General features: G+C 42.2%; 1 protein-coding gene across 1 annotated transcript in view; it reads right to left on the reverse strand.

The window, feature by feature from the left end:
* Positions 1-14,839, reverse strand: part of IMPG1 (interphotoreceptor matrix proteoglycan 1) — an 89,782-nt gene that overhangs the window by 6,421 nt on the left and 68,522 nt on the right. The window contains exons 13-14 of the mRNA XM_073335128.1: positions 4,800-5,362; positions 3,634-3,853 (exon numbers count right to left, since the gene is read on the reverse strand). Coding sequence (XP_073191229.1) covers positions 3,634-3,853; positions 4,800-5,362 — 783 coding nt within the window. The remainder of the gene's footprint in view (positions 1-3,633; positions 3,854-4,799; positions 5,363-14,839) is intronic.

Raw genomic sequence — 14,839 nt, forward strand, 5'->3', positions numbered from 1 at the left:
GCTTTTATTTTACAGAAGGAAGTGAAATAACTTAAACAGGTTTTAGCCTGGAGTGGAATTCTGTATCAATGTTCACAGAGAAACAATTTTTCTCTTAAAAAAATAAAATAAAAAGCCTGTTAGATAGAAACAAAAAATACTAGCTGGATCCATTGAAATATGTCATCCTGACTCCCAGCAGCATTTTACAAGGCTAGTTATTGACTAGATGACTCTCACTAGTGTCTATCTTAGCTTGCTTATAAGTAAAAATAAAATAAATAAATACATAAAATTGTCAAAATAAATTGAAATTTTGATTAAATATTTTTGGGAAAAAAGTGTGTGTGTAATAGACATAATAGAATTAGGATTATGCTTAGACTCGTAGATTGTTAAGGCCAGAAAGACCATTAGATTATCTTGTTTGACCTTTTTGTGCATTGCAGGCCTTTGAATTTCATCCAGTTACTCCTGTAATGTGCCCAATAACCTGCATTTGAATAAAGCATATCGTCCACAACGGCATCCAGTCTTAATCTGAAGACTGCAAGAAATGGAGAAGCCACCACTTCCATCAACATCATTCCTGATGACACTGTACCTCTGATGTGAAATTTATTCACTCTTCTTCACAAACGGTGGGGCATATATTCAGAATGCTTTTTTAAACTGTTAAAATTAACTTTTACAATATTCAAGAAGCTTGCTTTTTGTGCTCATGTAAGGAATACCAGTCATGAAAGCTTGCTTTTTGTGCTCATGTAAGGAATACCAGCCATGAAATAAGGATTTACCATTATTTCTGTTCGCTAAGGACAAAGTAGAATTGATAGGTTCACTTACTACTTTCAAAATGGTGTTTCAAGATAGTGATCAGACTCTTGACTGATTCAGGTTGGAGTCATGTTGATCCTACTTGGGCCTTAGAAAAACATGCTTTCCAGACTACGGGCGGACCATTTCCATGGCTAATGAGTTGGGGAATCTGTTTATGTACAACTTATGAATTCTGGTGGTTGTTATGAAATTGTTGTATCTTGGAATGCCTCTATCTGGATGTGGGATCCACTATTTGCTGACAGACCTGTAGCACGTACCTACCAGATGAGGGACAATGGTTGGCTACTAAAATAGTTGTCTATTCAGGTGAAAACCTTGAGACAAAAGACTGGCCTTTTACCTAGGAGAACTGGTTTGTCAGAGGAGAGGTTGCTTGCTAGCATTGTCTCTTGGTAGGGATGTGTGATCACCTGTTGAGGCTGATAAGGAAGTCACCTGAAAAAGGGTGCTGCAGTTTATAAAAGAAAGGGTCATTTTAGCGAGCGAGAGAGAGGGAACACAGGAAGTTTCGGGCAGAAAAGAAGGAAATGCGAAGGCTTTTGTAGCAGTGGGATCTAATTTAACTGTGGATCAACCAAGGTAAGGGAAAGTTAGCTGATCTAGAGAGGGAAAGAGGCTCCATGTTTCTGAGCTGAGACACTGAGCTTCAGGAGAAGGATCCCAGGCATCCCAGAGGCCTCTGTCCAAGCCCAAAGAACTCTCCAGAATGGTGAGGTAACTGATGGAGGGGAAATGCATGTCTTTTGACTAGAGCTGTGTATTTCTCATGCTGTTAAGTAAAGAGTAAATTGTGTTTAGAGTCCTGTGCAAAGTCTTTGTGCTTTCACTGTCATGTGCCCCTGAAGAGGTAGACCAGAAGACAAACCAGAAAGCCAACAACTCCAGTGGGATTCTGGGGAATATGCAAGAGCTGCTGGGGATGCGTGAGGATATGGCACTAGTTTCAGGGCCTAGGCAATTGGGCTGCGGGGTCCACACTGTCAAGTGGGATGTCAGACTTGAAGGCCACACATGGAGTGTGTGCCTAGAGGCCCAAAGCCAGGGACAATACCTGAACTCTGTCTAGCCCCAGCAAGCTAAGAGTTCGTGGAGTTGTGTTTGGATCCCCTCATAGCAGTCTGGCTAATGTTAAGCAGAGGTAACCTGACATCATGCATTTAAATATTTGTGCAATCCTGTTTTACTTTCTTGCTGGAATCTGTACCACTTCGTAATTTATACATGGAAACAGTGAGTCCTGCAGGTAGTTCATTTCTCTCAGCTGCATCTCTTTGTAGTCTTTAAAGTTAATATTTACTCTTTCCTTGCCTTTTCCACAGCTACATGGAGAGCTTTCCCTTTCTCATTTTATTTCCCTACATCTTCATCTCTTCGGTTCAGATGCATTTGCTTGCAAAGATACAATTTGTATTAGCATCCCTTTAGTAATTGTTGTAGTGAGAACTGGTTGAATGCATTGTACTGTGCATTCATCTCAGATTACATTTGGCTGTCTCCCTAGTTATCAGTTAACATTTCTGTTCTCGCATTATTAAAGGAATGCATTCTTTAAAGTAAAGGATGCTGTATGGAGAATCATGGGAGCACATAGTTAGAGACAATTCTGCTTTCTGAGTCAGATGCTGTCTTTTTCTTCTCTGGTTCTTTACCTTTAAGGCTAGTCTCATGAAAGCAGGCTATATCTGAGCTCTTCTTCTCCTCCTACTTATCCCACTGCTTATTTTAGCTTGTTAAATGAACTTATTTTTCCTGAGGATATCAGTGGATATTTTAACTAAAATCTTTTCAGTAGGGTTCTGAGAGATCGTGATAGAGCTGTTCATCTAATTAGTTCATTGATTAAAATATTAACATCTACATTAGTTTCATGTCCTCTTGTAAGTTCCCCATTTTAACTATAATATTTTAGTTTCATGGAAGTGATTTTTTACTGTGATGTCAAAGGCAGCATCAGTACCACAGGAACTAGGTTCTAGCTAAGTTTTACTCAATGTGTACATCAGCACTGTAGTTTTCAGGCGTTTGAAGCTATCACTTTTTAGCTGTTAGAGTTAGGCATAAAACATTCTTCTGAGCTATACTGTGTCATGTTTTCCTGTAATGTTGTGTCATTTTCCTTAATATAATTCTGGCTGGACAATGTGACCATCACAATTTGTTGCCATATTTTCACTTTGGTTTGATGATTAAAAAATACTTGCAGGTATTTGCGAATGGCTTTGACAGGTCTTTTGGCTGCTTCTTGCAGAAGGCTGAGATTTGTTTGTTTGAATATTTAGTTGTGGTACACCATTGTTTCCACTAGATGGCTCTCATTTTCACAAATGAAAGGGGATTTACTTGAATTTAATTCAAGAAGATTTAAACATGTCTTAAACCTGTAGATTTTTTTGAGGTGATTTCAATTTCTATGGGAAAACAGTAGAGAAAATGGTGGCATAGGACTCTACAAGTATGATGCTAAATGAGGAATGAATATGTCAATAAACAGCATCAGGGAGAGATCGGGTTTATGAGATGGAATGTGTTCCAATCACTGCTGATGACTTTAAAAGTGTGTTGATAGCCTGATAAACATTATCATAATTGGGAAAGTTTCTAAGTATCCCCAAGTTATTTCTGGTTGCCATAATTTCCTACTAAAATGAAAGATCAAGGGCAGTCTGACATACTGGAAGCCCAATATTAATAGTCTTTAAAATAAAAATGTCTTTTTTCCAGTTGTGTTGGGTAAAGCCATCAATTGTATCAGTGCTATGAAAGGTCAGCTGTACAGTTTTTGGTTTTACATTTTTAGTAACACAAGCTTACCTGGCTCAATATCAAGAGAGTAACTGTCAATTTCCAAATTCAGGCGCTGGGCTGCAGCATCGCAAAAGTCTTCCAAAACACAGTGCACAGCTTCTGTGATATTGTATGGAACAGTCTTAGCAAACTTCATTTTGCTATTGACAATCACACTTCCATTTCTGAAGTTAAGTATTTCCAGTTGCTTAAATCCTGTAAGGTTGGATTGAAGATATGGAAGCAGCTGCAAAACAGGAAGTTGGTTTACTTTAAATCCCCGTCAATGCCTAGCTGCAATTAATTTCACTTATATTCACTTTTCATTACCAGGTACCTGAATCACCAACTTATTTTTCTGGCTTTAATAATAGTGCTTAACTACCAAGTCCAGTTTTCTGTTTGCCTTGATTAGTCTCTGTATTTGCATCTTTCTCAATAGTGAACTGAGATGGATGGACGCTAGTTTTCCTTGTAATGAAACACAGTGTTTGGGGAATTTATGGGTCTGAATAAAGAAAAATCACCTCACTAAAAAGCCAACTTCAATTATTTTCAAAGGGTTCCATCCAGGCAAGTGAGAGCACGATATAATAGGCATGTTACTGTTGTCCAATGGTCCAGCAGTATCTCTGGGGAAAATCTATATCTAATCACATTCACTTTGATAACTCATGATGTATTTTAAAAGGATTGATAAGAATTGAATCCTTATGCTGGATTTATTAGGTGTAATCAGTGTTACCATACCACTGAAGTGGAGCTAAGAAAAATCCAATTAAAATTACTTGCCAAGAATGTGTGTGTGTGGTTTCTTGCATAGGTAAATATTTTTCTCTCTCTCTTTTTTTTTTTACATGTATTCTCGTTCATAAACCACTGCTATCTGTTATCCAGCCAGCATCACAGACTAAAAAAAAAGTTACTTGTTACAGTAGTTCAAGGTGTTTTATTAAACTGGACGACAGGGCCCTATACTGTGCTCTACTTCATACAGTTGTGTTTTCCAGCTCCTCCTTAGCTTACTGATCTGGTCAGAATAAATCCGTTTTCTAGATGAATGCCCCAGTAGCTTGTCTCTTTTTATTGCTTCTGCTAATCTGGGGAGCAATAATATAAGCTAACAAGGAAAATCTTTTTTCTTTAATGTGTGCTCAAATACTATACATCGCAGACTATCTGTTTTTACTCACCAGCTGCATGAATTGTTGCTCTAGTGCCCTGTATTCCAGAGAACTCCTGTTGAAGAGGTCATCAGAAAAATGCATGTTGGTTACTTTCAGGCTGAAGAAAACCACCAGCTCTTTGCCTTTGGCTGCCGTTGTCATGGAGCTAGTGGTTACATACTTCAGTGTAGGAGCCGGAGTGGCTCCTGCTGGCTGGCTCGCCAACCCGGAAATATATCCACTGCCATACTCTACTTCATCCATCGTTGCTGTGCTCATCGTGTGGACTCTGTCCAGTTCTGCAGCAATATCCTGCACTCCTGTTTTGAAGCCAGTAGGGATGCTGCTATCAGCTGCTGGCGTTGGTGAACTGGTTATTTCAAAGGACTGATCTATGATAATGGAGTGGCTGTGAGGTGGACTAATCACTGCTGGCAGTAGTGTGATTTGGTCAGTGGGTAATGTGGCTATGATGACTTCTTCAGGCAGGGAGGTGGTGTGGTCACTTGAATCAATAAAGAAAGGCAAAGTTCTGTCTGTTGATAAAATATCATCACCTGACGATTCTGGAGGATCTATGATCTTTACGGCTGCAAAAGGTGGGGGGAGGCAAATATTTAACTTTGAAAAATATACATAATGAAATATTTATATAGCATTTCAAGTGAGACATTTTTAAGGAGAATATACTCCTCATCGGAACATGACAGTCTTATTATGACCACTTTCTGATGACTTAGTAAGAAAATGGAGGAAAATGCTCAGTCCACATGGTTACGTGCTGAGCTTTGTGTGTGCTTTGTTTAAGTGATAATTACACGTTGTAAGTGTTTCCCTAACTTCTGCTAACGCACTGTGTGGCTTTGACACACGTAATCCCACTGTCGGTTTACACTGACTGAAAGTGCAGGTTGCAGCTTTGACTTGTCTGCTTGTATCAATGCAGGGCTTGAGTCATTCCTGGCCACTCCCGCTTTGTGAAAGATTAAAGATGGCATTTGCCACTGACCTCAAAATGTGGTTGTACAAACCTGTGCCTCCTCCTCAGATACAAAATATGTCTTTTGTATTTATGCTATTTAAAAAACAAACAAAACCCTCCTAAAGAATCATTTGCTGCATTTAAAACAACCCATTTGCCCCCCGATTATAGGGTCCCTTCAGATGCCTGCTGGAGCTCAGAGGCAGTCTAGGAATGTGTCGCTGAAATTCAAATCTTAAGCATGAAGAATGAGACTGTTTGAATTCAAACAAGCAGCTAACTTACTGTAGTAAGATAACAGAAAATGACAGATTTCAACTTCAGACTAAAGAGGGTAACTTCGCTCTTTCCCAGTGGTGCCCTCGTTAGGGGGCTGGATGGGCTCCTAGTCAAAACACCTGACTTGACTTGGCAGGAAAGTGAGGGTGATTTCCAGCCTCTGATGGAATCTGCTCCATCTTTGGACACTACTTTATAATCCCTGCCAGAGATCACTTATCCTGGCAGTATCCTTCAAAAATACTTCTGAAGAGCAAATATTTCCCCTTAGAATGGACTGGACTGGGAGGAGAGAGGGAAAAAAAGAGGTATTTTCAAAATATTCCCAAGTACAGTTATCCCTAAACCCTCCATATGATCTCCCCTCTCTTCAAATGACACAAGTTGTGAGCCTGTGCTTATCCAATCTGTAGGGTTAGGAACAAATATGCATTTCCACGAGAGAGAACCTTAGTATAAATGCGTTGCCTCATCTCTTGATAATGGTTACAGGAGACCTTTTCTGTTAAATGGGAAAGTAAAGAAATATGCTACTCCCTCACCCCTCCTGTCTGCAGATAAATCCTGTCAATCAGAGTGTCTCCAAGTCTAAAGGGAATTCTTGTCCTTTCGTGAGCCCATTCTTAAAATATTGCTGCCACTCACTGTTCTTTTAATTATCAATGAGAATTCTTTCATATGTTAGCTGAAAGCTAGTGTTCCTTGGTGGGGAGCTACAAAAATCTCCAAGTCCTCTTTCCTTTAGGATGATCAGACATTCAAAATAGATGCCCTGTACCAAAATCTGCCCTCAACTGTATGTGCAGTTCTAAAGACTTCAGAATTAGGCCCTTGAAAAAAAAATTAGTCTTCCTGTCTTAGTCACCACCTTGTGCAAGGTGGGAAAATAACGGGTACATATTTTCTTTCATTCATCATTTTGTTTTCCCATGGCTTTGTTATGTGGAGATATATATTCAAATTGATAATTCACTGACCTACCCTGTTTGAGGTATGTTTGGTCAAAGCACTTAAAAAGAGGCTGGTCTTGTGGTTAAGATAATGCAGTGGGCCTTGGAAGATCTGGGTTCAATTCTCAAACTTCCTATGTGATTGTGAGAAAGTCCATTGATCTCTCTCTCTACTTCAATTTCCATTCTTAGAGCTGTTGTGATTCATTCATGTCTGAGAGGCTCTCAGATCCTATGGTGAGAGGGGCATAGAAGTGCCTTGATAGATGTTTTTGACCTAGAAGGAAACCTTTGGACTGTTTGTCATGGTTTATGACGTTAGCAGTTGGGATGGCATTGCTCAGACGACAGCACTCTGTCATTTGGCATTATCTCGTATCATTGAGTTTATACACTTTTGCCAGTATCGGTTTCTAGGGTAAAAGCAGGTACAAATGTTAAGTCATTCCTTCCTATAAGCTGAGTTCTAGAGTGCTTCATTTTTTTCAAGCGCTCTCCATCTTTTGGATGAATGGATGAACAAAGGTCTTTCTGACTGTCCAGCTTGAACAATTTATTGCCCTTTCTGAAAAAGAATAAGGGTGCAATGGGGTACAGTTCCTTCTTGGGTAAAGCAGAGTCTGTTAACAGCCTTATGGCAGCTGCTTCTGCCTACACAGTCACTACATCAGTTTATTCCACTGCAAACTGCTTGAATACCAGTATGAAAGGCACCATGCAAAAATCAGATTCCAATACTGCTTTAGGCAGGCATTGAGTAACAGGACCGTATATTGTATTTCTGTAATTCGCTGATATTTACCTTGGAAAATACAAATACTAGGCAAAGTTTTGTTAAATACTTGAGTTTACTATGACAGTAACATTGTATCCCAAAGCATATCACAGTACCCTTGTGGCTATGCAAGAAACAGTCACTCAGAAACAAACACCTGGCTTGCTACAGGGAAGATAATTGGAGAGATTACATCCTGTAATATACTCCCCTTCTGGAAGTAGCAGAATCAGAGGTTTGGGGAGGAAGCAACAACAGATAGCAAGGGCATTGGAAGGTGGCTGAATATATCTCTTGCCCTTCTGAAGATAGGGGTTATTAATTATATACTACAGTGGTGAACACGCTATAAAAATAGGACACACAGGCAGCGGGTGATAGGAGGCGGCTTGCGGCTCATTTGTCTCTTTCTTCCCTGTTACAAGCCCGGCAAACCTTCCCGACCAATTCTGCTGCCTTCTCCTTCATAAGTGCAGACCCCTATTCGTTGAACACCTTATTATTTTGGACAAAAGTACCCTTAGTCACAACAGTATCCTTATTTAGATGAGGTGATTTTTCTAATTAATAGGTAAACTTTGATTCTGATTGCTGGTTGAATGATTAGGGACAGGTTCTGATCTCATTTACTTCAGGAGTGAGCTGACAGAAAACAGTGGAACTACCTGGGTATAAGACCTGGCCAAGTGAGATGAAGCTAACTGGATTTGAATTGAGCATTAAAAGCTCAGCGCAATGATTCTAGGAAGCTGAACAGGTTGTATGGAAAGAAGAATTATATCCTGGTGACATTGTATAGCTAGATGTTAAAATCAGTCAGAACACCAGTTTGCTTACATTACACAACTGCATTTTGACAGATCACCCACCTAATGGCTCCTTCTTCAAGTGACTTTTATATAAAACACACACCATGCCACAACGTTCAACACTAAAAGGAAGTCAGAGCATTGACACTTGGGGAAAAGAAAACAGTACTGTTAAATCCATGAGTGACACTATTGATTGTTGGATGCTATGAAAGTGTAAAAACACCACTGAATGAAATGGAGAGGCTGAGGGCGTATTTATTCTAAGACCACTTTACAGATCCCTGAAAGTGCAAAGGGGCTATAAAATGAGAGTCAATCTATATTTTCTTCCACACAAGAGTGCAGGCACAACATACAATTTGCAATGTTGAAAATGTAATACAGGAACTATCGTCCTATTAGGGCCAGAAGAGAAATCTCAGGACACTGGATGAAACTGAAGCCATGTACAGTATTCAGTTACATTAATGGTGTATGTGATGTCCACAGTAAATGCTATACCAAAGTATGGGGCCTTAACATTTGGTTAAAATCCTCAGGTGCTGCCACAATAGAAACAATAAACAATAATACAACTGCATACACAATTAGTTTGTCAGTGCAAAGACCTCCTCCTGTGTCATTCAGCATTAAAACTGGGGTCCATACTGCAAATACCATCAAATCAGAAACTGAGTATGTATATCTCATAAACTGAAGTTGCAGAAATGTTTCTAAATACAAAAATAATGAACTCCCTCTGCCCTTATCCAAGTAAATTGGGTTTTGGTTAGCACAAACAGGTAGAGCTGAGTATATGACAGTCAATAGGCATATATGCTAAACAGTCTCCTTTAGTTGTAATATATGTGTGTGTGTGTATAAATTTAATAAAATCAAATTACAGGAGCTTTAAAATCTATATCCCCATTTTATTGACAGCTGTAGCAATAAATCATTCCCATCTCCTCACTTTCATGGTTTGTTGTGACACTGATCAATCAGGGAATGGGCAGAGTTTTATATCAAATAAACCTAACCATGTCCTGTGGTAAATAAGTCCTCTCTTTTATTGATGGCACAATCAGCTGTTAGATTGACAGTGAATAAGACAAGATTGCAGTGAGGTACAAGTGTGCTCAGAAATAGGTTTTAGTTTGGTGGAGATTAGTGTTGGATAAACAATTTTTTTAGGAAAATCACCAACCCTCTGCAGCATCCCTGTCCCAAAATGATAAATTAAAATGGAATATTTATGGTCTTGAGTTTGGCAGACTGTGAAATTGTGATGGTATTTGTGAGACAGGTAGTTTTAAGTGACTCATCTGAATTCACACAGTGAATTTTAGGCCTTGAATACAATACAATTCTGATGCCCAGCCCTGTGTGTTAGCAACAATGCATCTATATTACGATAGTAATAACTCAAACACTACTTGTGAAGATGAGTACTATTTCTTTATAGCAGGAATCTAGGCAGAAGAGGGTTTGGGAGAAGTGCTAACAGAAACTCTGCAGTGAAGCAGAGGGAGAGAGACTTGGTTTAGGGATAATATTGCTTACTTATTTTAATAAATTACCTTAATCAGCGTGAGAGGAAAGTGACTCTGTGATATTCTCAAATATTGTCCTATGACAGCGTACTGTTGTGTTAGACTGTTATTGTGGAAGATTATAGTATTTTTAAAAGCACTTCCTGTGACGTTGTATGGGGGTGGCGTCTCGTGCATAGCGGCAACCATGCAGCTGTTCATCAGTGCTCAGAAGCTGCACACCCTAGGTGTCTGGACAGGAAACAGTAGCTCACATTAAGGCTCACATTGAGTCCCTGGAGGGCACGGCACCTGAGGATCAGGTGGTTCTCTTGGGTGGAACTCCCTTGGAGGACAAATCTCTCATTGGGCAATGTGGCATCAGAGAGTTTACCACCCTGGAAGTGGCTGCTCGCATGCTGGATGGTAAGGTCCATGGCTCCCTGGCTTGTGCTGGGAAGGTGAGAGGCCAGACTCCCAAGGTTGCCAAGCAAGAGAAGAAGGAGGAGGAGACTGGCCGTGCCGAGAGACACATGCAGTACAATCGGGGCTTTGGCAAGAAGAAGCCAAACTCCTAAATGCCCACTGCTAACTCCTAAATGCCACACCTCACCCAATAAAGCAGATGTCACCCAAAAAAACAAAACAAAACCTGTAAGAGTAACAATACTCCCTAACAATTGGTACTGTACTGATAAAATAGTTTGATATTATGACTCCTGAGTTCTATCCTGTGCAACTACTCTCCTTATAACCCTCATTAACCAAAATCTGCTAGGTGCTATATATACATATAGAAAGACCCTGCTTTGAAGAACCTATTTCTGAAAGATACAAAGCAGATGAAAGGTGAGGGGGAAATGGGACACGACACCCAAGCAAAGTGATCAGGGTGATGGTTGGCAGATGTATTGCTAGTTCTCCATCTCTCTTGGTTTTAACTGGGCTTTCCGGATTTATAGGAAATACCTTAAATGCATGTTGAGCTGAAGGGCATAGGACAAAGATGTTGCAGTGGGGGAGGTTTAGATTGGATATTAGGAAAAACTTTTTCACTAAGAGGGTGGTGAAACACTGGAATGCGTTACCTAGGGAGGTGGTAGAATCTCCTTCCTTAGAGGTTTTTAAGGTCAGGCTTGACAAAGCCCTGGCTGGGATGATTTAACTGGGAATTGGTCCTGCTTTGAGCAGGGGGTTGGACTAGATGACCTCCAGGGGTCCCTTCCAACCCTGATATTCTATGATTCTATGTTGGGTCTGGTTCTCAAGGATGCTGAGCTCCCACATTTTCAACTGAAATCAGTGGGAGCTGCAGGTCACCAGTACACACGTCTGAAAAGTCAGAGCCAAGATTCAATCTTAAGAGGGTCTGGGTTCCAATAATAAAATGCCTTTATTATTGGAAATGTTTTATAGCTTATATGAACATTTATTCCAATATTACACAAATCTTTAAAAGTCCCTTTCCGGGTGAATTTACCAGCTACCTACAAAGGGAAGTTGTAACCATTGTCAGCATCAGAATAATCAATTTAAATGATAAACTAGGGCCTAGGAAACAGAGGCCCCAGTTCTCAGTCCGTCCATGGCTAAGACCCTGAATAGAGGGCAGCAGGGGGGCAAAGTTGGGTATGAGACATCTTTGTGCTTCTTGTGGTCTGGGGACATTTGGGGTTGGTGCACAACCACCAATGTAGGTTAGAAGAGCCTCAGGTCTACTCTACCCCCGGTGGGCCGCGACACACAGAGAATAGCTTTATCATCGGTGTTCTAGCCGTGCCCCCAACTTGCCCCTTCACACCAAGGACAGTGGATGGCAGCAGCTCTAACAGTGCTACACCAGAGGGGATTTACAAAGAGGGACCCTCCCACAGACCATTTTTGCGCCCTTTACGCTACCAGAGCGATATAAAGGCTCCTTACTGCAACAGAGAAGCAGTTCCAGAATCTTTGCATTGTGCTGAGCCTTGTGATTGAGTCCTCGTTTTCTTTTGTGTTTGAATAAGCATGTGTCATATAACACAAGACAGTGTTCCAAAAGACCCTCCATTAAAATCAGTAGAAAAATGAGCGTCAGCCATTTTATGGCAAGCTGCATGGCTCAGCTTCTGTTTGCTCACTGTTCATAACTGATTTTGATCAAATGATCCTTCTGAGTTGTTAATGCATGAATGAAATATGTAGAAGTTTTGAATCCAAAGACCTTTGCCTTTGGACATTTCCCATTGTTTCTCTGAGTTTTTACTAGACTGTTAACTATTTACTAGATAAACGATTAAGGATACAGAACCATGCTGATAACATTTCTTCAAAGACACTGTTTATAAAGCTTTGGCACTGTATGAAAAAGTGAAACTTTTGCATTTTATTTTGGATTTTCCCAGATGAAGAATGGAAATCCCCACCATGCTGTCTGATAATGAGGCTATTATGATGTCTAAAACTAAACTGCTGTTGGCATACGTGTCTAAACATTAAATTAAAAGAGGCCATTTCCTGAACACGCTGCAATATTAAATCGCTGTAAGAGTGATTTTCTAGACACAGAGTTTAATTCCTCAACAGGGAGAACAAATCATGTGGATTTGAGTCACCAAAAAGAATCCTGGCTGTGATCATAAGGTGTTTATTTTACTTATAAAGTTAGATTATCCTTTTGTAATTATTAAAAAACAAATCAACCCCCCAACCTCATTCTCTAAGAACAAGGAATTATTTCCCTACAGGGTATAATAGTCTTGGAAAGCTCTATTACCTTGTCTGCATATTTTTTTTCTAGAAAAAAGTTTCAGAGGAAAAATTTGACGCAGCTCTAATCTCGAGTCTTAAACAACCTCAGGTCTCCTAGCCGTTCCTACTAGGGTTACCACCTGTGATGAGCTGCCAAAATCTTAACAACGGGTTCCCTCCTCACCCCACGAGGGGGTCATTGCCCACCCCCGCCCCCTGGGACTCCTGCCCCATCCAATCCCCCGTGTTCCTTGATGCCCCCCCCAGAACCCCTGCCCCATCCACCCCCTCCCCTGTCCCCGTCTGCCCCCAGAACCAGGCAGGAGGGTTTCGTGGGCACCATAGTGGGTGCCCACCCCACCCCTAAGAGCCAGAGGGACCTGCCGGGGGCGAGGTGGGGAGTTCCGGCAGTGCTTATTTGGGGCAGCTCCCAGGAAGCATCTGGCAGGTCCCTCTGGCTCCTAGGGGTGGGGGAGCGCAGCTAGGGGAGGAGCAGGGGGAGTGGCCGCTCCCCCACTGATCACATCAAAAGTGGCACCTTATCATAGAATCATAGACTATCAGGGTTGGAAGGGACCTCAGGAGGTCATCTAGTCCAACCCCCTGCTCAAAGCAGGACCAATCCCCAATTTTTGCCCCAGATCCCAAATGGCCCCCTCAAGGATTGAACTCACAACCCTGGGTTTAGCAGGCCAATGCTCAAACCACTGAGCTATCCCTCCCCCCTTAGGCGCTGACTCCCTGGGTACTCCGGGGCTGGAGCACCACGGGGAAAATTTGGTGGGTGCAGAGCCCCCACCGGCAGCTCTCCGCCCGGCCCCAGATCACCTCACCTCCGCTCTGCCTCCTCCGCTGAACGCGCCGCCCCGCTCTGCTTCTCCACCCCCCCTTCCCACGAATCAGCTGTTCAGCAGGAGGCCTGGGAGGGCTGAGAAGCAGGCGGTGGCTTCACACTCAGGCCGAGGGAGGCGGAGGTGAGCTGGGGCGGGAAGCGGTTCCCCTGCACGGCCCCTCCCGGGTTACCTGCTGCGGGGCGGGCAGCCCTCCTCGCGCCCCTCCCGCCCCAGCTGCCCTCCGCTCCGCCTCCCTGGACCTGAGCAGGAAGCCGCGGCCTGCTTCTCAGCCTGCCCCAGCTTCCCACGCGAACAGCTGATTCGTGGGAAGCCGGGGGGGGGGGGGGCGGAGAAGCAGAGAGGGGCGGTGCGTTCGCGGGAGGACCTGGAGGCAGAATGGAGGTGAGCTGGGGCTGGGAGTGGGGCGGGGAGCTGCCGGTGGGTGCTCTGCACCCACCAAATTTTCCCCTTGGGTGCTCTAGGGCTGGAGCACCCATGGAGTCTGCGCCTAAGGCACCACTTTTGGCCAGTTAAATTTAGAAGCCCTTTTAGAACCGGTTGTCCCTCGCTCAACAACCAGTTCTAAAAGGGCTTCTAAATTTAACCACCGGTTCTAGCTAACTGGTGTGAACCGGCTCCAGTTCACCACTGGTTATCACTTGTCCTGAAATTTTCAGGGCAGTCCAAATTTTCACAGGTCTGTTTTGCATTCTACAACCCTAGCCCAGGACTATTCAATGGTATGTAGTTGCTAACTGTTGTTTAACAAGGCCTGAATTTATTTTGGGAGTCCCCATGCATTGCAGTTGTGCACTGTCATCATATTACCTATGAAGATGCAGGTGACATCACACTGCCTCTGGGTGAAAACTTGATTTTGTACCACAGGACAAATACAAATAGATAGTAATATTGTACACATACACACAAAAACTACATTAAAATAACACTATTAAGGTTGTGAAGTCAACTCAGGAGATAGAAAATGCCAGAATTAAGGTTGCCTGTACCACTTTAATTTGGGCCCCCTTTTTGTACATGTATTATGATACAGTCTAATTATATTGCAGATGAAGGGTTAGACTCAACAATATTGCTTCCATTCCATGATCTGAATGGGAGGGTGTGGTAGTGGTCACAGGCTCTTATTGCTCTAAGTTTAACTCCTTCTGCAATGTCCCCTCCAACTGGTCCC

The sequence above is a fragment of the Lepidochelys kempii genome, chromosome 3 (assembly GCF_965140265.1).
Source record: "Lepidochelys kempii isolate rLepKem1 chromosome 3, rLepKem1.hap2, whole genome shotgun sequence".
NCBI lineage: Eukaryota > Metazoa > Chordata > Testudines > Cheloniidae > Lepidochelys > Lepidochelys kempii.